The 27,735-nt window shown below is 36.9% G+C and overlaps 1 protein-coding gene across 3 annotated transcripts in view; it reads left to right on the top strand.

Moving 5' to 3' along the window:
- KCNT2 (potassium sodium-activated channel subfamily T member 2) overlaps nucleotides 1–24,690 on the top strand; it is a 110,089-nt gene extending 85,399 nt beyond the window's left edge. For 2 of the 3 annotated variants that reach the window (XM_072342567.1, XM_072342568.1), the window contains 7 exons: nucleotides 2,768–2,879; nucleotides 7,771–7,872; nucleotides 9,297–9,380; nucleotides 11,272–11,400; nucleotides 12,227–12,527; nucleotides 14,418–14,502; nucleotides 15,523–24,690. In XM_072342567.1, the coding sequence (XP_072198668.1) occupies nucleotides 2,768–2,879; nucleotides 7,771–7,872; nucleotides 9,297–9,380; nucleotides 11,272–11,400; nucleotides 12,227–12,527; nucleotides 14,418–14,502; nucleotides 15,523–15,634 (925 nt within the window). In that variant the 3' untranslated portion in view covers nucleotides 15,635–24,690. Of the gene's footprint in view, nucleotides 1–2,767; nucleotides 2,880–7,770; nucleotides 7,873–9,296; nucleotides 9,381–11,271; nucleotides 11,401–12,226; nucleotides 12,528–14,417; nucleotides 14,503–15,522 lie in introns of those variants that run through there. The other variant, XM_072342569.1, reaches the window with a different exon arrangement.
- The last annotated feature ends 3,045 nt before the right edge of the window (nucleotides 24,691–27,735 follow it).

Raw genomic sequence — 27,735 nt, forward strand, 5'->3', positions numbered from 1 at the left:
GATCAGGGTGTGTTTCTTATTTTTGTTTCCCGTTTCTTTTCACACGACAAAAAACCTTAGCTATAAAACTCTGTTTCTTGGCCTAATTCTCTTGAAATCTCAGACAAAACTCATCCCCAAACTGGAAGATAACTTCTAAGAGACAATGTTCCGGTTTATAGGAAAGGAATGGGTGCTACTTTTTAAAACAGGACAAAGAAATCCCTCATTTTCCTTAGTGCAGCAGTCCTTGTGCTGAATAAGAAGCTTTAGTTCTTTCCTATTTTTAGATATTGAATGTGCATTTGACACAGGTGCATCTCAATCACACATCCCATTCTGAAACTATAATTCAACTTAATAATTAAACACTAAAAAAATAAAATCACGGTGTTACATTACTTATCATGGATATCCAACTAGTAGAACATGCTCTATAACCATTCAGTTGTCCTGCACAATGGCTACAGCTAGATGGCAGCTTTAACTCATGTACGAAACTGGTCAGTATAAATCAAAGGCCGCACAGTCCTTTTTGCCATTACAAAATAAATAAAAAGAAATACCATGTTGTAAGAATTAAAATAGTCTTCAGAAAACCTTGTCAACTTTGTCAACTGTTGCATTTTACCTTCTTTTCTAAATGTACTTCTCCTCAAACACATCCAATATAATCACTGTATTTTTATGTCAAAATAGCAGGAATAGCAAAGTTTTTCAAAGCGGTGTAAGGTAGTGACATTCATCTATTCTGCAGAATGAGCTACCTTCATCACATGAGCACAAATAACTTCATAAATTAACTGTAAGATATGCTTAAAGATATTTTGTTATCTAGTAATCTCTGTAAGAAACTAATGAAGATGATGAACACGGTGAAGCACTACAGTAATGAACAAATACTACAGTATTAAAGAAGGATTTTATATAATTGGAGTTTTTTACTAATATATGCTGTTCTCAAACATATTTGCATGAATGAAGAAGATTCCAACTGAGTCATATGAAACAAAGTAATTCAGAAAATGTAAGTTCACCTAAATCTCACTGATCTGATCTCACATCAGCTGACCTCATTATGGATTGCAGGCACCTTTAATGGTAGAAGTTTCATACCAATTACAGTTCTGACACAATGCTAACTTAGCAGATTTACAGTTAAAAGGAGCAAAGAGGTTCAACTCAAACAGTTGCATTAAATTAAAAAGGAAATTTTTAATCCTTTGGATGGAAAAGAACCAATTAGAATAGATTAAAAGCACAAGGAGCAATTACTAGTTTTCAGCTATGTCCTAGAGATCTTCCTCAGTGTAAAAAATGAAGCTAATCACCAACTACCACCTCAGCAAAATGGGCTTCCTTAAGCAGAAAATCTGTATTTTTGTTGAATAAAAAACAAACAAACAAACAATCCTGAAAACGAAAAGAGGAACGTTTGTAAAGAATAGGCCTGTCCTATAGCTGAAAGCCCGCAGGCAGTGCCTTAAACTAAGGTTAAGAGACAATCTTGCTTTGACAATCTGAAACGTTTTTCCTCCCTATTTCCGCTGGAGGGCACTATTAAATAAGTAGCCTGCATTTACCAATAGCGCATTTGTAGCACCTCTTGTAATCTTCTTTTCTAACTTGGTGATTAACTAAATCCATCTGTAGCAGAAACCTAATAACTTGCAAATCTTCTGCGGATCATGTGCATTTTATCATTAGACCAGTTGTTTAATTTGCTTTTAGTTCTAAATATTATACTGTTGTTTTTTGAACCTTAATGCTGGCCTGTTAACACAGAGACACAAGAAAAAAATTTCCAGCCAGCAAAACCTTCAGTAATTATATGTTATGTAAATACATAATTAACACAGAAGATAACAGAATTTAAAGAGCAAGTACGTTCTTCCTCAGGACTTTTTCCTTGGGTTACTTAAGAGACAGAAGTTTGTATGTACAGAGAATTTCAAGACGTTCATTTACTTATTTTTTAATATATGATAAAAATGAAGTTGTACCACAGTTGAAACTCCAGACTGTTTTTACCATGTATTTAACATACATATGTAGGCTTTATTCCCTAAGTGCATAACCTTTAGTAGAATATAATAGCCTTTATATAACTACGGCCCTAGCTAGACAGCCACAGAAACTCCTGAGCATACAAAGCACTTTTCAAGCTACAGTGCACACTAAATGTCATTAAGTGATTCAGATTCTCAGCTGTTTTACTGTCTCCATTTTTCCTTATACGATCACAATATTTGGTTATTCACAGGAACAGAACTGCTGACATAACAATGTCCAGCACTTGTATAATCATATGATCTAGTAATATATCTATATTTTAAAAGTTCAACACGCATAGAAAGCAATTGCAGTGAGATTACATTAACACACCTACTGCTCGGTAGTTTTCAAAACAGATTTTGCTACATTTAGGCTCTACTTGAATTATTTCAGTGAAGTTAATCCCTACAAAACTGAGGGCGAGGACTAAAGAGTTGAAAAAATGCACTGTGTAATCCATTTGACATTATCTCAGTAAGATCAGGTTCCAAGAAAAGCACATGAAATGATTAATGACTGTCATGTATTACTGGTAAAACACAACAAAGTTAGAGCCTTATATCAGAGTCTATTATATGAGCTTTTTATATTGCTGAAAAAGGCTGAAATTCTCAGGTGCTTAATTGAAAACATGGACATGAACACAAGTCACAGCATTATGTAGAGCCTTACATTTGTGAACTGTGAATTTGTGAATTAGAGCTTAAAACTGCAACATTCTTTTAAAATACAGGTTGTTCTCAAGCCTAAGCATTATCACAGAACTAACTCACCCTGCCAATATGAGATTCATGCAATTCAGAGCCAAAGACTGCTATTCTCTCGCTCTATCCAAATTGGAAAAGGTAAGTAAGGAGATTTAAACGTTACAATTTGAAAACATTTTATGATTTTTTAACAATCCTACCAAAACAAGTGGAAACAGTGAAATCATTTCATGGTTGTAACACAAATATTCAAGTTCTTGGTTTGATTGCCTGTATGAATTTTATCCTCACTTAAGGCCAGAACAGAAGCATTTAAAAGAAAATAGTCCAATATATCATAAAATACTGGAGAAGTGGAGAATAACAATCCCAAATCACTCACATCAAGAAAGGGACTAAAAACTTTCTGTGGCTGTATTTCAATCAGCTGTATCTCACATGGGCACCAACTAGTATTTATAAAGTCGAACAGTGCACTTGACTGTTCTCTGTAGCAAGCCACTGAACTTCATCACATTTATGTTTTTGGATGACCCCATAACACATGTGGGTCACACCATGTCCTTGTATGTTCCTTACAGTAGCTTTGCATTGCTTGTACACAATATTTACAGCCTTCCATAGCAGTCCCAAACTGCTGTCTATATTGTAGGAGAATATAGTAAATCAGGATGGGCTATACACCTCTTTCAACCACTGACAGAGGGCCAAAGCAAGGCTTCAGGTTAGCTTGCAATTAGTGTTTTGTAATTGGCATCACAGTATTAACAATTATGGACTATGTGTTTACTTAAAGATAGTAAAAATCACGATAAAAACTTGAGCCACACTGATATTCTCTCATGTTCTAACAAAATGCAACCCCCCAAAAAAATAAACTATAAATTAAATGGCAATACAGAGAAGCATGGCACATGCTAGGAACTACCAAAATCAGAAGTGCACATTTGTTACTGCTCAGAAGAGTGGTAATTCTGAACTTCCTGACTTGAATCAAACCACAACCACAAAGCAAAGATTAGAATGAAGTAAATAACTCAACCTGTTAATAACTATCTTAAAACATTATCTATACGCATGCATTCTATTGAACTGCACATGCACCACGGTCTGTTATTTACGTTCCTAGAAATGATATATGCTTTTCCTTTGAGTGATTATATCTCCTTTCTCATGAATTTAAAAAAAGTGTCAGAGAAGGATCTGCTGGGCATCACACGTGGAAAAAAAACCATCTCAGGTGTTCTGACATATTTCTGGCTTCTGCATCTGCCATATTCTCGAGAAGACCAATGAGAATGCAGGTAACAGAGAAAAAAACATCAACACCAGATGCCTGAGTAAAAATTGCATTTCTCACAAATCTATTTTAAGCCAGAAAAAAAGAAAGAACAGGTCTGTAATAAAAGAAAGGAAGCAATATAAAAGAAACTTAATATAAAGGGGAAAAATAAATGTACAGGCTCTTGTTTTAAAGTAGACCAAATGGTCTATATGTCTTTGGATACAAAGCAAAAGTATTTCTCAAAATAAGTCCTTTGCCCTAACCACCCCTTCATGGAACCAGACCAAAATCCTCAGCAAATTTTTCCCAAAAGATGGAAGGATAAAGCTTTAAACCTCATTCAAATGACTTTTTCATATGATTGCCACAGTTGCCTGTAAAATATTTTGTGGCATGATTCAAAGAATGTAACGTAATGTATGCTATGAAAGCATAGTTTTAATATTAAAGTATTTGCTGTACAACACATGAGTTTTCATTCACAATAACTTTTCTTCAACTCCAGTCTTCTACTTTGCAATAAACAAAAAGAATTCAAATACACGACGTAGAGCTACAGAATAAATACACGACGTAGAGCTACAAAATAAATACGCAGGGTCTTATCTATATTAGCATGCTTTTCTAAGTGTTCTTTGTACAATGGAAGCAGCTGCTTTCCGTAATTTTATCTGAAATACACTTGTTAGAAACATCCTTTGCTATTTCAACCAGAACATGTGTGCATTTTGCCTGCATACATGCTTTTTTGACGGTAAAGAAAAGTTGAGTCATAGATGAATAAAAATATAGAGCTTTGCTACTACTTCAACAGAATCAAGCTCCCCTCCCCCTGCCCTCTTTTGCAAGACAACAATCCTCTTTCCCTTGCTTGAGATTTCAGCTCAATACTTCTATTTGGTTTAATGTTCCTCAGAAACAGCCATGAATCTTAGCAATGAAACTGAACCACAAAGGGCAGATTTAAACTCTAAGTCTAAACACACTGAACTTATTAAGGATGATGAAGTATATCGTATTCTTTTTTTGTATTGATTCAACAAGAGAAGCAAGTTTACCAGATGCTTTTGAAATTACATTCTGAAAAACAACCAACCCCAAAACATATGCACCTGGACACATGCTTCTTTGGTTCTTCATTTAAGTTATTGATTTTCCTCAGTTAAACTGGCATTTCTGCAGAGCTTTTAGTGATTACATTGTTCCAGAAATACAATGCAACTCAACCTGATACAGTAGCATCAAATAAAAATGATCTTACTCTTACAATGCAAAATATTTTAACTACAAGGATACTTAAGATTCTAGCATGCTTTAAAGAGTATTTAATTTCAGGAGAAAAATATTTTACTGGATTTTTTTAAAGAGGTTACTCATGAAAAAATACATGCCCTGCACAAGCATCTCTAAATATCTCCCGTGGACAGGACAACATTGCCTGTTGGAATTAATAAGCTCATACTCTAATCGCTATGTCAGTTATACTTCATAAACAAGGGAGACCTATAAAGGCATATTTTCTTCTTATGACCTAGTGACATAAAAGCACAGAGGAGTGTGACCATATAGAATAAAAGCGTACAAGATAATTTTCCCATTTAGCTTTACTTTGCTTACCTGCATCGCAAGCAAAGACTCTCGACAACTGCAATAGCAGGCTGACATAAGTTATTTTAATTGAAATTTATGGTAAATAAATCTAAGCTGAATAATATGGAAATAGTCTTTGGAAAAAAGGGAAGTTGAACACGTTAATTACAATTATTTCCCCATTGATAACTTGAAAAGTACTGTCATAGACAAACATATCTGCATGTAAAATGACAGGATTCTGCTCATTAGTAATTTGCCATATATATGGGCCTGCACCTGTAGTCTTGACCTGCCTGCAAGTTAGCAAATAACCTGCTGTTTTGTGGAAAGCTTATTTAGCCAGTAAGCCAGAACCTAACTAACATTTTAAAAGTTAGCAGAGCATCTCACATGCCCTGAGTCACAGTGGGAGCTCAAAAACAGTGCCAGGATGTGTTGGACTACTATGCAGCAGGCTTTGGTATCCCCACCACCAGCTGGAGAAGTACCTGCAGCAAATCAGTAACCTCAACCCAGCCAGAGTTCTGGAAGCCAGTTTCTATCATTCAGGTAGCACTTGGTATGAATACTGCTCGTGAGTTAACAAGTGGTTGTCACAACTTCAGACACTGGTGGCACTTTGAACTATAAGATTCTGACTTCCTATTTGAGAAGCAAGAATTGCTAGTGAAAGACATGATCTGTTTGACAAGGTGAGTTAGAAGTATCTATCAACCTGGTTATGAATGAGCTGTGACTTAATGAGTTGCACTGGATGATTCACAAGCTGAACAGACTTATGCTTTGCGTATCACAGAATCAGAGTATGGCTGGACTTGAAAGTGAATTCCGGAAGTTTTCTGGTGAATGGCCCTTGCTCAAAGAGGGTCACCTGGAGTAGGTTGCCCAGGAACACATCCAGACAGTTTTTGTTCATCTCCAAGGAAGGACTCCATAACCTGTTTTGCTACTTTGTCACCCAAAACAGTAAAATATTTCCACGTGCTCAAAAAGAACCATTTGCATTTCAGTTTATGTCCATTTCCTCTTGTCTTCATACTGGGTACCACTAAAAAGAACCAAGCTCCACCATCTTTTCATCCTCCCTTCAAATATTTGTATACAATAACAAAATTAGCATCAACCGACCCACCCACAGCTCCCCATACCTTTTCTTGAGACTCTTTTGTCTGAGTACTTTCTCATCCTTATGCTTCAATACCCTGATCATCATAGTAATGCTTAGCTTGACTCTCTCCAGAACATCCATGTCCTTCTTGTACTGGGGAGCCCAGAACTATGCACTGTGTTCCACACTTGGCCTCACCAGTGCTGAGAAGAGGGGAAGATATCACCTCCCTTGACCTACTGGCATATTCCTCCTAACGCCCAGCAAGGGCTCATTGTCAACCCATGTTCAATTCTGAGTCCACCAGGACCCCCACATCCCACCCCACAAAGCTGCCTCTGAGCCTGTTAGCCCCAAGCACAGATTGGTGCATGTACGTGACGCATATGCCTCTCCATTCAGTATTCAAAAGCATGACTTCCCTGTACTTTGAGAACATGCTCTTTATGACAACTCTGAGCTGGAAGCTTGATACATTGCCCCTCCTTAAAATAGGAAAAATTACTTCAAATGTGTAGTTTTACTCACCGATAATGGAAAGAATTGGAAGCACATTGCTCAGATTTCTCTATGTATGAGTTCTGGTAAGAAAAATGAATAACTATTTATGTTTTTATGCTCCTCTTCCCCAGAAGCATCAAAGCAAAAAATGTCTGCCCTATTCTGTCTGATCTGTTTTCTCTGTTCATAATTCATGTCGCTAGTAGACTTTCTGAACCTGAATTAGAGTCCACTGTCCAAGAAATTTGGATAAGGAATAAAAAGAGCTTTGCTTTAAACACAGTTGAAGTACCTTGATCTTTGTTTAAGATGATTTGGTAGAACATCGAAGTACAGATATAATGATTTAAACAACATATGCATTTAACAAAAGCTTTTTACCTGAAAAACTTTTACAGGCTACATATTCATGGAAAGTATATTCAGAGAAAAGTGATTTTTATACTTTTTATCTCTTTCAAAGTAGCACCAAATTGGTACAATAATCCCTCCAAAAGCAGTAATTATTATTTTTTTTCCCATTATTTTTAATTTCCATACAGAAAGAACGGGAGAAGGGATCTAATTTAGCATTTATGTTTCGACTGCCTTTCGCCGCTGGCAGGGTTTTCAGCATCAGTATGTTGGACACACTGCTGTACCAGGTACTGTGAATAACCATGTACCTTCATTTAACGTAGGCATGCCATGTTGTCACCCATTTTTTGTACTTAATTGTTGGATTACCTTGTTTTCCTACATAAACACACTAATGTAGGCGCTGTGCCAGGAACAATCAAAGGTAAAAGACCATGGAGCGCATTCTATCTGACAGCACTACTTGAAGTCACCAAACCAAAACTGACTGTCCTTGAACAAAGTGTCTTTGAAATATTATAATACTGTGAATCTCTCCACAGAAACAATGGGTAGTTTTAATACAAACTGTATAAAATACGGATTACAAAACATTAAACAAAGCATTAAATACTCATTGTCCATTCCAACAAAATAGTGCCTCTAATCACAAAAATCAATAGAAATATTTGTATGAATACTTTATCAGCAACCTTCACTTGCTGATAGAAGCTTTTTTTACATCATCCTGTCTTGTCCTCTCACTCTTGCCAACTAGACCTCCAGGTGAACAGCCATCATGCTTCACAGCCAAAGAGCTAGTTGCAAGTTGCATTCCAAGGAAGGGTAACCTGCTTTGAATGCTGCCTTTACACCCGAGAGGTGGCAATGAACAGATCTACCACAGTTAGTTGTACACATACAGCACGCATGGCTTTGTGATTCCAGCATTCCAATTGATAAGGAGGTGAAGCATTTGCAGTTTTAGCTTATCTAATTTGCATTCCTGGCCTCCTTAGCATGCATTCCTACATTTAGTTTGGTTAGTCCTCTCCAACTTCTATCATTCTACCAAAGCAACAAGCCTGATTTAGGATAAGGCAGATTTTACCTTAAATCATTACCTGGACCAGCAAAGACAAATGACTCCATTTTGAGTTAAAATAATAGGAAACTCACCTTAATATTACCCACTACTCTATACTGCATCTTCACCTAACGTAGTACAGCATTTCCTATGCACAGAACATAGTCATTAAAGTTTGCCAATTAACAAATTCTAAAAAGTTACTTCCATTGATAAACATAGAATCATAGAATTACGCAGGTTGGAAAAGACCTTGAACATCATCAAGTCCAACCGTAGCCTAACCATAGTACCCTAACTCTAACAACCCTCTGCTAAATCATATCCCTGAGTACCACATCCAAACGGATCTTAAACACATCCAGAGATGGCAATTCTTACTTTTCAAGCTACCTCATCATGCCCTTGACTCCTCTATGGATGTACATATGCAGAACTAATTTTTTGTTTGTATGTTTGATTTTTAATCAATAGATTCAGCATGCATATAGAATCACTATTTCTGCAATGATAAAGAGAAGATATTGACTTAAAACAGATGTACAGTTTCTGTGGAATTCACATATGGTGCATGTGGTTATCTGCTCATCTATTCACTGAAGCTTTTTTCTGTCTTTCTGTGTCTTCTGTCAAAAAATCTTGCAGTCATTTGTGAAAGATTATATGATCTCTATCACAAGACTTCTCCTGGGACTCGATACAACACCAGGATCTGGGTTTCTTTGTTCAGTAAGTTTTAAAAAAGTATATTTACTATTACAAAGCAACAGCGAATGTTCCATATGGTCTGCAAAACACCTCTACTTCCTTTGTAGAAGAGTTTTGTTTGTTGAATACCAAGAAAGGCCATCTGTTTCCTTTTCCAGCAGGGGGAAAAGGAACATCAGGAAATTTGGTAGAAAACATAACATAGTTTTAGTTATTTAAAAAATAAACTTATGCCCAAACAAACCAATCCTCCCCACCCCAAAAACCACAATACATACTCTGAAGCATAAAGAAATACAGGAATATGCAAGAAAAGTGCAAGTTTGTTTGTTGTTATTGTTTTAATAGATGTGTATGGCAGTTCAGTAACCAATTTTATTGACCAAACACAAGGGCTGCTCCAAAAGTAACGTCTCCTATTTATTATTTTGCTCATAGTGTCAGAGGCAGACATTGGTGGTATGGCAGCAGAGGTTGAACATTCCCACCAGTATTCCATTACATTTTGCTATAATGCAAAAGATAGCCAGAGTGGCAGTCTGACAAAATGGCTTCTGACATGGAAGTGCATTTGAAGCAAAGGCCACTGAATTCCATGTGAGAAAATGGCATCTTCTGACTTTCACTTAGGCTTGCTGAATGCCTACAGAAATCACACTGGATGTAAACACAGTGAGTGGTTCATTTCAGCAGTGGTGACAGCAACATGAAAGACAAACCACATTCTGGACAGCCATGCTGACTTTTATGGGCACAGCACGTAGGCTCTTGCTTATTGTGGATGAAAATGCGTAGCTAGTGGCTGTGATTGTATTGAAACATGGTGTTTTGTGGCTGAGAATTTGCTCTATCAAACAACGTTATTGTGCTCTTGGTACCTGTTTTAGTTTCCACGGAAATAAATATAACTTTCAGAACAACCTATGTTTACCAAAAACAAGAAACTCTTCCTGTATAGTACATCCTGATTCGTACGCTATTTTATAACTTCTTCCATCATAGGTAATGGAGGGCAAAATTGAATTTTACATAAATAAGCATCTATACACATACCTAAACGGAGGTCATTTGGTGTATTTCAGTGAAGTGCGAAAGTCATCTCATTCACATGTCAATACCCTCCATCCACAGTTAAAAAATATTATTGAGTTACTCGACTCAACTTTATTTTCTCCCATGCCCATCAACCACAGTAGGAAAGATAAAAACAGAAGATGAGTCATTTGCCAGTTTCTTTCTAGTCAAGTAAAAAAGCATTATAGGTTGTTGCTCTCAAGAAGGAAGTTATCTTTGCTCTAAATAACATTGCTTGAAGGAGTTTGTTTTTAAGAAAACCACTTCAGAGTCTGTTGGTCATTCAATTAACTTAGTTACAGCGAATGTCATTTAGCTGTATCTCTGACAAGAGGTTCACGTATCTTGAAATAAAGCTCGTGTAAGCTGTTACTTGAAATTAATTTAAGAATTCATTCTTACACATTTACGTTTAACCTATTGCCTTCTTACCTTCTTGCAAATACTCCACATGAGGTGTAAAGTACACTTATCAGGATGCACTCAAAATACATGCTTGTTCTTCAGCCTACCACCAGGTTCTTAGTACTGCTAATACTTTATTCATCCTTTTACATTTGACTCAGATGTATGAAGGAAGTTTTTGAGTAACTTTAAAACAAAGACAGGTCGTTCCATCAGTCTGAACCATTTGCACTGTAGTGTCTCCCGAACAGAGAACAAGGGAATGATGTCTACAACCTCTAGAAATTTCAGGTTTATTGTGGATGAAGGGTGCAATGCTACAATATGATCACTACCAGTTAGCACTTGGTTTCCAAAATTTTCAAGAGTACTATAATAAACGAGAGGTAAGCCCTCACGAGTTTAAGTTTTCTTCCTATTATTATTTGTTCAGATGAAAATCACAGAAGAGGATTTATGGATTAGAACATATGCCAGACTATATCAGAAACTTTGTTCTTCTACAGGAGACATTCCAATCGGAGTCTACAGGACAGAATCCCAAAAGCTTACAACGTCTGAAGTATGTCAGTTTACTATACTCTCATGGGATTTTGTTACCTCTTATTTAAAGAATATTGGGGATGCCATGTCTGAAAACGCACCTAATTCCAGCCCACTGAAGGTCACCACCTGCTGATGCATATACAGTCAGGTTAACACATTGCCCAGTCTACGTACAGATTTGCATTCCTTTGCTCATCTACAAAGAAGCAGCTGACTGAAAGAATAGCTGAAGCACAGGTAGGACAGGTTCTGATGGTTAGCTCTAGTCTAACCTTGAAGGTAGTGACAACTAACAGCACCATCAATATGCTGTACGACCAGTGTGGTAAGCCTCTAAGATTAAAAAAGAAATTTAGAAACTTGTCTGCATTTCAGATAAATCAGCTTTACTCATCGATCACTTTGAGCATATTAACTCTTTCTGTTATTAGGAGTTCTATTAAATAAGCAATCACCGCTTTCAAGTCATCCTTTTTCTTATGCTTTAAAAAAAAAATCAATCACAGAAGCATAAGAATGGCTTGGGATGGGAAGGGCACTTAAGGCTTACACAGTTCCAACCCACTGCCATGGACAGGTTCGCCACTCACTAGATGAGGCTGCCAGGGCCCCAGCCAATCTGGACTCGAACATCTCCAGTGATGGTGCATCCACAAATTCTATGGGCAGCCCATGCCAGTGTCTCACCATGCTCTGAGTAAAGAATTTCATCATAAATTCTAAACTCAATCTCTCAATATAACTTGAATTTCTAAAAACACGATTTTCTGCTGCATTACTGAAAGCATTTTACTCCACTTCCATTTTTAATGCCTTTTCTCTTTTATCACTTTCCTTTCAAGTCTCAAATCTCTATCAGTGTAGAAGAATGGGAGGATACTAAAGACACTAGAGATCAGGTTAATTACCGTAGTAATCATCGTAACTCAACATCTAGTGATCAGTCTGACCATCCCTTGTTGCGACGAAAAAGCATGCAGTGGGCTCGACGGCTGAGCCGAAGAGTACCGAGACACTCTGGTAAAACAGCTGAGAGGATAAGCCAGCAGCGAATGAACCTTTACAGGAGGTCAGAAAGACAGGAACTTGCTGAACTCGTGAAAAACAGAATGAAACATCTGGGCCTTTCTCCAGCAGGATACGGTATGCAATACTTTAACAAAAATACTAGTATTATGGAAAAAAAGCCTCATTTTTATGGATGCCATAAACTAATTGGTTCAAGTATAAATGAAGACAGAATCGCTGTGAAGTTTGTTTTTAAGTCAAGTTGGGGACTCGTCTGTATGAAGGAGGATAAATTTTAACCAGGTGTTTAAAATGAATGCAGAAGTGTCACATAGAAGTCATTTTATGAAGCATCTTTATAGGCTGCTTTTACAAGCCAAGTCCTTTTCCAGCAACATAAAGACTTAAAAAAGCCCACATTATTGACAAGAATTCTGTAACACCCCTTTAATATATGCACCACAGCTGCATGGGATGGCCTTCTATGCTCTTGGCTTTATAGTCAGCTGTGTGGAAGTTCTCAGCACCATGGGTACTCTTTTTACTAGGAAAACTAAGAATTCATAAATATCAACTTATCCAACTGTACTGGAGGTTCAGTACAAAACTTAGTGCTTTCTTGTTTATAGTAACCAACACTGAGGTTCCCATACTCAATTTCCACTCAAAACACAAAAAAACACCCTTTCACAGATGCATTCTCATTTTTTGAAACAATTGTATTTAAACCTGACCAATGCCTAAGGCATCTATTTCCTATGAAAATGAATTTTCTTGGTTCATTTTAACAACACATTCTTAATAAAATACCAAGACATCCTGTAACACCACTCTCAACTTACTGCCCAGCAGTTCTTACCGTTGCTATGTACACATCATGTTTGTTGTGAGAGAAGTCTATTACAAAATATATGGCAATAATTTTGTTCAATCTTACAATTACATACAGGCTTTTTATTCCATGCTCCAGTTGGATAGTTATTACTCTTACTTTCTATGTGGATACTGCATGACTCTCGGCAGGACGAATCACGGCTAAGAATTTTGCAGAAGTGACTAAGGCCACACTAACATTTAGTCAGCCATAAGAACTTTGTGAATTTGATTCACATTTATATTAGTTACAAGAAAACTTCAATTTTACAGATTAAGTCAGCTGCAAACCTGGACTATCACATTCCCACTGCTATCTTTCTGCCTCCCTCATGCTAATAAATGCCATGAGCCTTTCACCCACCTTAAAGCTACATCACACTTTGCTCATCCCATTAAGTATGAAGCATAGAACAGAAACTTCTTAATCTTCATTCCTCAAAATTGGCAGAAATCAATCATGCCAGTTCACTCACTGCTAAAGTTAATCATATTCCTCAAAACTATCTGCCTGCATAAGAATGGGGGTCACTGAAAAAGAATTACCGCAGCTGCTTACCAGTCTCCATGTGTGGGAATAATCCTAAAGCCAATTTTACATCTTTGTTTTTTTTTTACACTGATAACATAACCTCTGAGACCTCCAATTCTAAATTCAATTAGCTGTGAATTCACTTAATCGAATTGAGGCGTAACACTTGTTTGGCTATGCAAGACTTTAGCAGGGGCATGACGGTGCTAATATACTGGTGAATGCATTAGTATAACTTGTTAAAATACTTTGGGGAAAAAAATGGAAATGGATGAGAAATACCTACACCTTCATTTAGCCTTGGCTACCTCCAACTTGTTGTCATAAGCCACGTAACACATTGGTTGAAATAAAATCAAGTCATATTAAGAACTGCTGTAACTGGAAAGAAGTGCAAAAGAATATAATTGAGAACATTCAGAATGAAAGCATGTTTGGAAAGCTGATAACTCAAAAGATGATACATCAGATTAATTATTTGGTATTACCTTGGCATCTGATATATTTTATTTGACAACTCTGAGGCAAAAAAGATAATCTTTCAAATTACATTGTTACAAATTATACCTTTGACAATATGTTTTTAAGCCTAATTTGGTACGTTTATCTGTGTCCTCTAGATGAAATGAACGATCACCAGAACAACCTTTCTTACATCCTGATCAATCCTTCTCCAGATACAAGATTAGAGCTGAATGATATAGTGTAAGTTAAAGAAAGATAAAAATCACAAGAAGTGCAAAGTTTCTTTTATTATATTTCTGCTGGGGTAGTGGGAACACTATGTGAAAAGCCTAAGCGCCTGCTTTCCTTTTTCCTCCTTTGCAAAAATAAGATATTCAGCACACCAATAATGCATAATTTTGCAGTGATACGGGATTTGCTGTGTTCTACCTACACAACCTTAGCCTGTACACGCTCATATTTTTGCCAAGCTTGATTTATGTTCATTTCCTGACACTTGGGAGCACGCATCATCTCATTCTCTGGTTCTCTTGACTAGGCAGTCAGCTCACCTTCACTCAAGGGGGATTATTAGTGGAGAGACTAAACAAATAGTTGACCTTCTACACTGTTTTTTCACTCACAAATTCCAGAGCAATTAAAAAGCACAACAGATAATATACAGTTTTGAACTACCACATGAGGAAATTGTCTCAGCATTTGCAGATGAACCGCTCTGAAAGTAGCATCTGCAACAGTTAGATCCACTTGAAATTCAAGAGTAAGGGTCCATCTGTAGTGTATCAGCCTATACTTTGTTTATCAATATCATGCTTTTTACTTGTTGTAACGTGTGTATGAAACGTGTCTCTAGTTTACACACAAAATTATTTTAGAATTCCTTCTGATTTACTTTTGCTCCTTCTTCTAAGCAAAACAAATAAAGCAAATGTATAAATAGACTGAGTTACTGGCAAACTTGTGTGTTCAGTGACCATAGTAGATGTCTAGGAAAAGAGCTGACACATCTAAAAGATCAGATGGGTCTTGCTCAGAATTAAGGTTTAACTGTGCTTAGTACATCCAGATGATGCCCAGGTAGACACAGTGTGAAACTAGTATCTAGTATGAGTGGCATTACCAACTTGTCCAAGTTAACCATCGAAAAGTAAATTAAATCTAACTCTTCCTCAGATCTTTTCAACAGCATTACTATAGTATGTTTACTAATTCTTGCTTGTGTCAAGTCTGTTTAACAAGAATTGTAATTTCTTTTTGTAGATACTTAATCCGACCTGATCCATTGGCTTATGTTCCAAACACAGCATCCAGCCGAAAAGATAGCTTCTGCAATACAGTGGGACAAGATACCAGAGAGGAAACACAACTTTGATATGTAATTCAACAAAACTAACAATTTTATACATACAGTTTCCACCAATCATTTTGAAAACTAAGTGGTACACTTTATTCAGCTTTTGGAAACAAAGTGACAGCGGGTAAGTCACTAATTTTAGAAACATGGTCTCTTGAAACTCTTACGAGTTTCCTAATGATTGTCAAGCTTGTCGCCTGTTCAACATTGTAGTTGAACTTCAGTTTAGCAGAAAACTGCTATGATTTAACCAATGTGAAGAAATGATTAAAGAAGTGACAGATTCCAACATGTTTCACTTAGAAGCTTCTAAGTATATCTATCAAGGTGACAGCATGTCAGTGAATAAGCTTCTGACACACATCATAAGAGATTATCTGATGTCTGTTGAGGGATCATGTATGTGTAGTTGAAAATATGTTAATATTTAAAATTGCCAAAGAGGCTGCTTGTGCCAAGAATACAATCTCTGAGATAATTTTCAAGCTTAACTTCTCACCCACTTTTATTTGAACAGCCTCATTTCACTCCCACTTTGGCCTCTAGGACTTGAATGTTTGCCCTGTGAGTTTACAGATGACACAGCTTAGTCACACTGTACAGGTTAAGACTTGAGGCATATCTACTGAAAAATGATCTCAGAGAAGCCCAATATGTCACAGAGTCATTTCAAAAAGGAGCATTTCATAGAGCAAGTGAAGCAGAACTTTCAAAAAGATACAGGAATTATATAAAAGCAGCCTCTTACATTTGCAAAAATCTGGTAAGACATGAAGCTACAAAAAGTGGTAGCTCAGATGAAAAATGAACCAATGAATTTAAGATGAGTTGACAGTCATAGAATGGCTTGGTTGAAAGGGAGCTTAATTATCATCAAGTTCTACTCTACCTGCCATAAGCAGGGTTACCATCCACTAGATCAAGTGGGTCAGTGAGAAGACGCAGTGGATGATGCCATAAGCAAGCATCACTGTAAGGAGCAACTAATACCACTGATCCTCCCCACTTCCGTGGCGATACCGGAACTCCAACTGTTCAAACTACCAACATAACCAGTCATTCACATTACCCAAATATGATACTTGTTCATATGAAATTACCTATCATAATGAAAGTGAGAGAAGCTCATAATCTATTCCATAAAAATGAATGGAACACAACATTACATTAAATGGATTTGAAGGCTTGGTTTTGGCATTAGCTACGCAACAAAGCATCTACAGCGTGTGAAGCATCTGAAGCTGCTACAGAATCTCCAGTCTACATATACAAGAATCCCAGAAGTTTTGGTCAAGACTTTCACAGAATTAAACATGGCTGTATGTGACCTTCAAAAACTGCATTCTTGCTTTGCTGTCTGTCACAAAAGGGGAAGAATGTCCTTAACGTTCAAACTGTCCTGCTACAACAATCAATATAGGACTGTTAGGGAAAAAAAACTGACGTGGACTAAAGTGGCAAAACTGATAATTGTTTGAACTCCCTTGGTGTTCTCTGTGTACTAAGAAATGCACTCAAAAACATTTATATTCTCTTTTTATTATTTGGAAAAAAAGCATAGCTGATATTGTTCCAAAAAATAAAATGCCAAGCTGCCTAAAGAACATGCAAGTATGCTTACCAGTATTGCAAGAAAAAAACCCATATCACACTCCTATTAGGAATAACATGACGTCTGCTGTTGTTCCTTCTATTCCTCTTAATTCTTCTGAAACTAATCCATAAGAAATTTCTTTGGTCTGCTATAAGACCTTCAATCAGAAAACCTGCACACAAACACAGGATTTCCATTTTTAAGAGGATAAAAAGGTAGCTGGAAAGAGGGCTTTCTCAGCTTTTATTCTTATTTTTTTCGTATTGGCGTCTTGAAGTAGCAACAGGGTTCAGAATAGTATCAGTGACTGTGCATTGAGCCCAGTGTTCTTCCACACATACACAATTTATCCAGTTATTAAATTCTGAAGACAAAATTCCCTGCGCACTTTGGGGAAAAGGGATGTATCAATTGAAACATTTGCTCAAATCATCTCTTAGAATCTTGTCCAAGTTGCATCATGGAAACTATCACATAAAAACTATCATGTAGAAACAGTTGTGTTTGTAAAATGAATAGCCTTTATTTTTAATACCTTCAATGAGAAGACTACTCCAGCTGTATATTTCCAAAAAGGAGAAGTGTTTTATACAATGTTCACTCCAAAATATTAAAAGAATTCTGTATTTCATACTGAAGGCCTTTCTAACAGAGCCTCAAGGAGGCAAACAGGATTTCAGGAATATGCCTAGTATTCACAACTGGCAAGCTACTCTGCATTCAGCGGGATATGCACAATATATGCCTGAGTTATCCAATTCAGACATCCCCTGTACACTGCCTGAAGTAACCATGACAGATTTAAAGACTGCCACATGAATAGTGAGGACTCCATGCCTGGCATTTACCAGCCTGTAAACAAGTAGAAATAAGCAATCAGGTATATCCATTTTTTTACCTAACTTAGTGGAACAGCAGCATCTATTGCCGCTTGATACTTCCCAGCCTTGATCGATTTTTAATTGCTCATTAGCCCTAGGAGATCTGCTAAAGCAAACAAAAGCAGGTGGAGAAAACTTGCAGTATGTCCAAAATAAAGCAAAGACAATCTTTCTGAACAAAAATACTTGGATTTCTTCAAATTCTGCTGGAAGACAAGGAAGGCAATAAAAGGTAACAGCTTCTTCTGAGGCAATTCTAATAACCCATGGATGATACACTGCTGTATTCTGTAGTTCAAGATGTGCCACCTTTTATGCTGGAAGCAGAACAGCTTTGCTTCCCCTGGCACATCTTCAGACCTCATTCTAGTGGGATTTAAACCTTTCAAGAATCACACTCTACAAGAACACTGAATGAGATAGTACACATATTCCTTGGTGGCCAAGCAGTAAGTTCTATAAGGATCACTTTACAGTGACCGCATACTTCTTGTCTAGATTATCAGCAATAAAATACAGTGAGACTAAAGATGAAGTTGAGAAACAGTAATATCCATGCTTAGTGCTAGAGAAGGGATGATAAAGCTTTAGAGTCATTGGGTCCAGAAGACTTGAACAGAGTTCTGTGTGATGACAACTTACTCAGTGAATAGAGACATTAAACTTATGATCATTTACAAAAGTGGTTACATTCTAAACCAAGTGTCAGAAGCCAGATGGCCAAGCAACATTTTTTCTCCCTCTCCATCACAGAAAATGGCTGATTTCAGTTTTTATTTAAATGTATGTATTTTTTTCTTCTCTTCATAACTCATCAGTAAGTCAAACATGCTCTCTATACCTAAACCCTTCCTGAAAAACTACCAGGAAATTTGGAAGTCAAAATCCTGATAAAAGTGTTAGCACATAGCTACTACCTTATCAGAAGTGTTTTCCCCAGAGGGACAAAAAGCTATGTATTCTACAATAAAAAGTCACAATTACAGTGGAATACATTGTGTTTCCTTTACTGCTTCACTCTAGTTCCAGAACACACATTAACACAGTTTGAGTTCTCAAAGTCTGCAGTAGCATGAGTTAATGAAGTTTTCATTTTCATTTCCAAGTCAAAGTGTTGTAAGAGTTCCTTCAACCACAACCAGCTTCCTACCTATTTAACAGCTCATATACTTCAAAGTATTTAAATTACTGAAGACTTATGCATCTGTTTACTACTGCATCAATAAAATGCAAAATAAATACTTTTTGAGTTTCTGCTGTGAAGGAAAATTGAAGTGACAGATCAAATACACCAAAAACAACACATAATAACACAGCTTCTAGGCAGCCAGTGCTGCAAGAGTCATTCCGTAAATCTGAAGCACTGATCTGTTTGGTTTTGATGCACTGAATTCAGATCAAAATCTGAAGGAAATCAGGTATTACAATCTAGAAATGAATTAATAAAGACAAGCAGCTCTATGTAATGACATCAAGAACACAAGAGTATTTAAAAATATATTTTTGAGCTAGCGGCATAAATGCAGAAATCTGCTTAAAACATGCATGTTCTTCATATTGTGCACTAGAAAACAATCACAAAGTGTATGTCTAAAGGACTGTACTTGAACTTTTTGATTGGTATTTCATTTGCTTGATGTAGAACATATACTAAAGGGAGAGTGGAAGTAATTAGGAAGAAAGATGACTAAGACCTTGCTGATCATCATCTTCTAAGGCTATAAAGAATATCAGCGAACGACACAAGAAAAACAGCATCATTGTCTATACTACTGATGCAATGATGCTGTCAAGTAATGGAATTTGAACAGAAGTATAAACTTCCACGGGCTCAAGAAACTTAAAAAGGAAAATATTCCTGCTTCGTGAATTTAAAAACAAAACTTTGAAGTTTCTACAAGCTAGTTTTCAATTTATTACACAAAGCTTGGATACTTCCTAGGACTATAAAGTAGGATAAGTTTCTCCAAACTTTTTTTTTCCTCAGATAAAACAATAAATAAATAGCAAGGGGTATTTATTCTTGCTTGCTTCATTTAATTAAAGGCTGACTCAACAACTGTCAGATTGTCACTGGAGAAACATAAAGCAATTGCCATTCCCTTTGTCAAAAAGAAAAGCTGACTTTCTCCTCAGTTGCTCTTCCTTATCTAAATACCTTAAAATAGAGAAAATATGTTGAAAGGAATAAGGAAGTGTCCTGAGAAGAGCCTTGTCTACCCAGAATTTTTGTCACCACTTTGGTGAACTCCACGCAAGCAAAGCAAAATAAGCTGAGGCCTTCAACACCCTAAGAATGCTTTCTTTAAAATATAGAACTGTTTAATGCATTTTCTTGACAAGATCATCTAAGAAGTGTTAAGTGAATAGTATCTATGTCAGCTTTCCATTAGCTACAGTGTACTCATGGACATGAACTTGAGTATTTTGAATATCAGCTCTCAAGGCACAACGAATGGAAGTTAGAAGCAAACTCTCAGCAAACAGGATAAAACAGAGGACAGAGGGGAGATGTGCCAGTCCTCAGAAAGCCCCAACAAAACTTAGACGACCTAAGAAACCCCTATAACCACAAACTAAGACAACAAATGCTAAGAGATTTCTGATTTTTATAGGTACCAATATAAGTATTAAAGAATGTAGAAATTAATCCTGAATTCCCAAATGGAATTAATTTTAGCCATGCTTGTTATTTCACTACTTAAAGTACAGCTATAGTTTCAATACACAACTAGTATAAGAATCAGCAGTCATTACTGATCCCACTGGTTTGCATAGATTGAAGTATTTAAGTTCATTTACGTTTCTTTAAGTTCACTTCACAGTTATAATATACACACTTTTAATCACAGCTGTGATTAAAGTGATCAAATACAACTCTCAGTGCTACAATTGCTATCTCCTACATCTCTAGGCACATTTGCAAGCTCACTGCCCTGACTTTTTCCTAGACAACAACTGAACTATGAGATACTTTATTGCAACAACTTGCCCCAGTGCCAACATTAATTACTCACTTATTGGACAGACAGCTGTTCTCTAGATAGATTCTTAAACAAGAACACATACTGCTTATTCTTCAGTATTTATACTAGTCTGCCTTTGAAGCATCCAAATAAATCATTATTAAATCTTCATTTCAGCAAAACAAAACTCAGAAAGAACGATCTGGAGATATCCTTGTTATTAAGTGAAGGCAAAAAAAAAAAAAAAAGCATTCCTGTTAGGTGTCCTAAGTCCTGGGATGTAACAAAGGAAGGAAATGAATTCCACTCTGAGCCAGCCACTTTTACATAACTACATGGTCCTAAAGCATCAGCTAGATTACTAGGAAGTAGAAATTCTCATTGCCAAGTTAAAAAGTAGGTAAGTCCAGTCTTTCCTCTAGTTTAATAAGCACAGAGATTCCTAAGTTTTTCTACTTCTTTCCTGACGCTGGAAGGGAAAGTAGAACAGAGCTATGATTATCTTTCAAATACATTTAGGCTAAGGAAAAAGAGCAACAGAATCACAACAGGAGCCAGTTGCAGAACATCAGTCCTTCAGAAGAAAATCTTACAGTGTACACGTGAGCAAAACACCACTTTCTAACACAAGAGAATTTTCACAGATGCATTTTGAATGCTCACAGATGACTTCGACCTTGCCTCATTCACAGTGTACCCCTTTCTCCAAGGATAAGCTGTAGCATTCTAAAGCAAAAGGCATCCAGAATCCAGAGCATTTGCCACTGGTTCCAAGCAAGCTATGGAGTTAAATTCTTACATGTAGCCCTCCAATTCATCTCAGTTGTTAAGTGTTCCCACTAATAAGCTACATGAACTACCCTGTGCAAATCATCTGGCTAATGCAGCTCAGCTGCATCATGTGCAGAGAAGCTTCACACCCCAGTAGACAAACACAGGATAAAAATATGTGCAATTTCCTCTGGCTTCTTTTTTTTCCTCTTTCTTTTAAACATAGCTGAGGCAGGGGGAAACATGGGACATGTTGATTACTTTTGCTGTAACAAAGCCTGTTTCTTCAGGAAAATTCCTTTAGTCACTATAAGAGATTTATTACCAGCTTCAACAAGAAAGAAAAAATCTCCACGCAGGTACAGTCAGTTTACCAGCCCTCCCTTTATAGACTTGGACTTCTTAAACGTTTCTGAACAGCAGTACTTAACCTACATTTGAGAATTATGTAATTCACCACATCCCACCCTAGGATCATTTCATTGTTGCCATCTGCAGAACTACTGTCAGCATTGCCTCCATCACATGGTAGGAGTAAATAAATAAATAAATAAAAATTCCTTAAATGCTTTCAGGAAATGATGAATTTACATAAAATAAAGACTTCCATGCAGCTGAACACCACTCACACCCAATAAGCTAACTGTAAGCTTTTTACTTCAAGTAATCCAATGAACAAAGCTTTCAAATACTCCACAGTGCTTTGAGGTACTCAGTATTCTCGATGCTTGCTAAGCTTTTGCTATGCTCTCACAGTGCTTATGGCATATGAAGTACTGCTCTGTATCAAGCAACTTCAGTTTTCGGGCTAACCTCTTCAAATAATTTATTAATATGCCTAGAAGGGAGAGGAATACATTTCAGCTTAAGAACAGCTAAAATAATGAGTTCTCTCTGGGCATCTTAAAAAGCTATGCAACTGTTTGGAAAACAATCCTGATTACAACTGCAAATCAATATAATATCTGAGGCAACAAATTACATTTTAAATTGGATTGCACTGGTAATTTTTCTTCTAGGCTACATACATCCATTATAAAAAACTGCACTGACTAGAAAAGGGTGGAATGGAATATATCTATACAGGGCACCGCACAAGCAATTGCTCTGAATCAGACAAAACATAGCCTAAAATATGATAGTTTCCTCCTACACCTTCTGAAATACAGAAATCCTTTGGATAAAGGTCAGGAGACCAAATCAAACAGAAAATCCCATTAGTTAAGTACTAATAATCAAAAGTGTAAACAACAAGCCAGCAGCTATAAAGGCAATTAGAAATTCTGGTCATTGATGAGCTTCTTCAGATATAGTTTGAGGTTATTTATGAATGCAAAACTTACTGTGTTTTTACAAGCCAATATCACAATTAGAAAATAATCTTACATTTACATTTCCTCAGATTAGTCTTACCTGAGTGCAGGAGTCTGATGAGGAGACGTTACTTTGCCAATATCCTTGCAACCGCAACAGTGAGAATGTTTCTGAAATAATAAGAATCTCCTGTAAAAAGAGGGTTTCAAAAGAGAAAAAACTATCTAACTCAAACATCCCCCACAATTGTGTCTCCCAGGCCAGGAACTCTAATGCAGCCAGAGAGGCTGAATAACACCCCCTGCCTCTACTGAGCCAGGTCTAGTTTGCACCACTCCAAAACGCTGAAGCCATTTCTATAGGCAGAATTCTAGCATGTAAACTAAAAGAGGCAGGAAGCTTCATCCCATTTCCTAACATCATGATGCTTTCTCAGAAGGTTTCCTAAGCCTTTCCATTAGCATTTTGAAAGTTTCCCCGCATTCCTAGATACTTTCACCACATAAACTTTACCCTTTCAGATTTCCTGCCATAGAAGCTCAGATTATCAGCATCTTCCTCCTAGTCCTGTAAATCTGTTCACCTCCAACAAACTCCCATTTACTTAAAACCTCCCCCCAACACTCCACCCTCACTCTTCTGCCTTCCTATAACATACAGCTTGCTTGTAATTCCTCAGTCAGTAGAACCACCTGTGTCTGCAGCCAGCCCTAAGAATCAGCATCATGTCTTAAATAAGGGTGTATTTATTTCACCTACAGATTAGAATGTAAAGATTTCTCACAAGTTTCACAGTAAAAATATGAATAAATGCTTCTGTACCATGACCAGTACAAAATCACTTTTTAAGGAATCTGTTGTTCTGGGAACAGATAAAAATGTTTTGAAAGAGTTTAGGAAAAACATGTTAAAGAAAGAAAGCAATACTTAATAGCAAATTCTCTACTTCTGGTACCAGATGCACATCTCTATTCTAATTGCGCAGTCATAACACACACATCAATTTGACACACTCAGTAAACTTTGCCAAATAAACATTCTTTTTCTGCCTTAATTGGAAAATTTGCATCAGCAAGTTCTTGGAGCTCTGGTAGAGCATTCTGAATCAAGTCCCTTCTCACTAAGAATTATTATCACTGTAATGTCTTGGTTCTCATCCAAATGCTACTGAAATCAGTCAGAACCTCAGCAGGCTTTAGGTAGGTTTCTATAATCACATCATGTTATACAGTCGCAGAACCACAGGATCATGCTGTTTGGATGAAGCTCAGAAGGTCTGCATACATTTCACCTGCTCAAAGCAGGCCAGCAATGTTCCCAGACCAGGTTTCTCAGGGCTTTGTTCAGCCTGATCCTGAACAATTCCAGTGATGGAGGCTGGACACCTTACATGGGCAACCAGCTCTGCTGCCTACCTGTCCTCACAAGGAAAAGTTGCTCTATACATCAACTGCATCAACTGAGCCTCTCTTATTTTACTCTGTGCCCATTCTGTCTCACCCTCCCACCATAAACCGCTGTGCAGAGCCTGGCTTTACCATCTTGGTTGCCTTCCCATAGTTGTTACCAGGCGCTGCTGTTAGGTGTCCCCAAAGCTGCCTCTTCTTCTTTAGCTTGAAAAGCTCTGTTTTCTCAGTCTCTTCCCACCAGGCCTGTGACTCAGCCTCATGTTGTACAGGAACTGCTCATTGTTTATGGATCATAACTTCAATTTTGGTTTTGAGAGCGATGAAGGTAACTGTCAGTTCCTCCATGGTGGAGATGTTGGTATCACAAAACACAGAGAGTGGAAAAGACTTTTCCTCACGTACGTGCTGATGTGAATAAAGTTGTACAAACATTTAGCATTTTGTAGAAGAGTTTGAAGAGTTTATTGTTTTTTACTTTGCCTTGGGGCTGTATGATATATTTTGCTGGGCATTATATTATAGCAACATACCTTTTGCTTTATACTAAAAATCCATCAATAAAGAGATTACTTCATTTATCTCCTTGTCATGAAACAATCTCTTTTCCCCTTTCAACTGTATTTCTTTGTTTGCTTGGTAAAGTTTAAGTTTGAAAGTGTGCCAAAAATAACTGTGTATTAAAATCTGGATGCAGAGTGAAAAAGGGAACTTATCCAGTTTACAAGGCATTTTCTCATGGAACATATATCACAAGAAAATTGATGTCTAAACTTGCCTGGTACTTTAATAACAGTCTTTAGCAGTTTTTTCATGACTGTCATTTTCTATTTAGATCAATGACAGCATTCTCTAACATGCTTTTTTTTTGGTCACAGTAAAAGAAAAACATGCAACAAGCAGTTAGTAAAGACAAAGCCTGAACTACCATAAAAATAGTAATTTAAAACTCTTCTGTGTTACAGATTCCTCTAATTTTGTGTTCTGTTATGTTTGAGCTACGTTTTCTGATTCACTGTTTTCACTTGACAAAATACAGACAAAGCATTTCATACAGACAGCTCTCGTATCTCTGTTCATTTAACAACTGGTCTGCTTTTCTTAAAATGCTCTCCCTGGTCTTACTCATCTGGAAAAAGGTCAGCACTCACAGTTATAAAATATAGGTACGATAACTAGAATTTCATTCTTACCTCTATCTCAGGGCAGACCTGCAAAGATGTTGCTGGCTTGAATTAGAAGTAACACCAGATTGAATTAGAAGAAAGCATAAATAAAAAATATTTAATTTCTTCATTTTTGGCCATTTTCATTAAGATTCACATTTTCATATGCTCAACTTTCTTTAAGCAGTTCCAATCCTGGGACTCAGTGGACAACACGTAGAAATAACCTGCTAACCAAGAGAAAAAAAAATCCATGAAAGGAAACTCAGTCCACAAGCTTGATTCCTTTGGGCGGATTTCCTAAAGGAAACACATTTTACATTTTTCTGAACAACCACAGAAATCTTTTCTTCTCTGCACAAAGACAGATAATTAAGTTCAATCATTAATCATCATAATGTATGTCTCTAAAATGATTGGGATGCACATATTATATTCTCACCTTCTCACTTAAGCTTCAGCTAAAGTTCTGATGTGATTGATGCTTTCGTTCCTTTATCCATCTAATAAGTTTCTTCCAAAGTTACAGGTAACTCTGTTCTACCTATTCTATTAATCCAGCCAGTCGGTCCACTCAGTAACTGTAAAGGTCTCTTAATTCTAACAGAGACTAGCAAACAATTCATATTCTCAGTCAGACAGAAATTTACAAAGTATGAAAGATGCTCTGGAAGCAATGCTTCCTGTTTTATTTTGTTGGCCCATGATGCTAGAGGTGATGTTGATGGGATGGCAGCAGAGATTCAGCCTTCCCACCAATACCCCATTACGTGTTGTTGCCATGTCACAGGCAGTGACAGAGGGGCAGTCCAACAACATGGTGTCTGACATGGAAGTGCATATGAAGCGAAGTTGTGTCACTGAATTTGCCCCATGCAGAAAAAATGGCACCCACTGGCATTCATTGATGCTTGCTGAACATTTCAAATGGTGAATATGATCACACACAGGCAGTGGGTGGTGCATTTCACTATCAGCAGCTGTAACAGTGGGTCGCCTCTGGTGCCTATTTTCATGGGGATGCCATGCAGGCTCTTGTTCATTACTGGTGAAAATGCACAAGATAATGGTCATGCTTAGGTTGTAAAATAGTGTTTAGTAGCTGAGAATTTGCTCTATCAAATAGCGGTATTATGCTCTTTTACAACTGTTGCTGTTTCCAGGGAAATACATAGGAGGCATTATTTTTGGAGTGACCTCACACAGACATTTTGACCGAAACTTTTAGGTTATTAAGTATCACGTTACTTTTTGTTACTTTTCCCTTAACTATGAAGCTACTTTGTACAGGGCTGAATATCCCAAAATGGAATTTAGTATCTTGCTGTCAAATTATCAACATATAATTTCCCTCTAATTTATTATTTTTCCTTAATGATACCTAAATGGATATGTTTTGTAAGGTGTTTGCGTATTTGACTACAAAGAATAATAGCAGCTTTACAGAGTGATACAGATCTGGCAAATCCTACTTTTATATTTTCTGGAAAGGAAGCATTTCCACTCATATTACAATCAATTATTCACTAGCACAGATATGATATGCTTTCTTCTTCAATCACACTGGAAAGCCATCTGCGTATATGAAAAGATACTTTGACTAATTACACCTGAGGAAAATATATGGATACATTAATTCATTGCCTCATTATGAAGAACGGTTTCATTGCATCGTTACTGTTTTCCTTCAGTGTGAGTAGTTGATATGATCTCTTTCTGTATTTTAAAAAGGCTTAAGAATTAACTGGAGTCTCATTCAAAACAAATTAATGTACCAAGCAGTATTCAGTCAGCCATTTTGACAGAGAAAGCTTGCTTCACCGTTTTCACTCCAAAAAATGAATAAAAACATTTGCTGTTTTGCCCATTTTACCTGACAGATGTTTCCTCTTTTTCAGTGTTTCCCAACAGAATATCTGCTCATCTATGTGAATGTAATGTGATCTATAATTAACTTTTTGTACAGACAAGGAGAAAATGGGACTTGGTAGAGATCAAACACTGAAAGACAAGGGGGAGGC

The sequence above is a fragment of the Excalfactoria chinensis genome, chromosome 8, assembly GCF_039878825.1.
Source record: "Excalfactoria chinensis isolate bCotChi1 chromosome 8, bCotChi1.hap2, whole genome shotgun sequence".
NCBI classification, from domain to species: Eukaryota; Metazoa; Chordata; class Aves; order Galliformes; family Phasianidae; genus Excalfactoria; species Excalfactoria chinensis.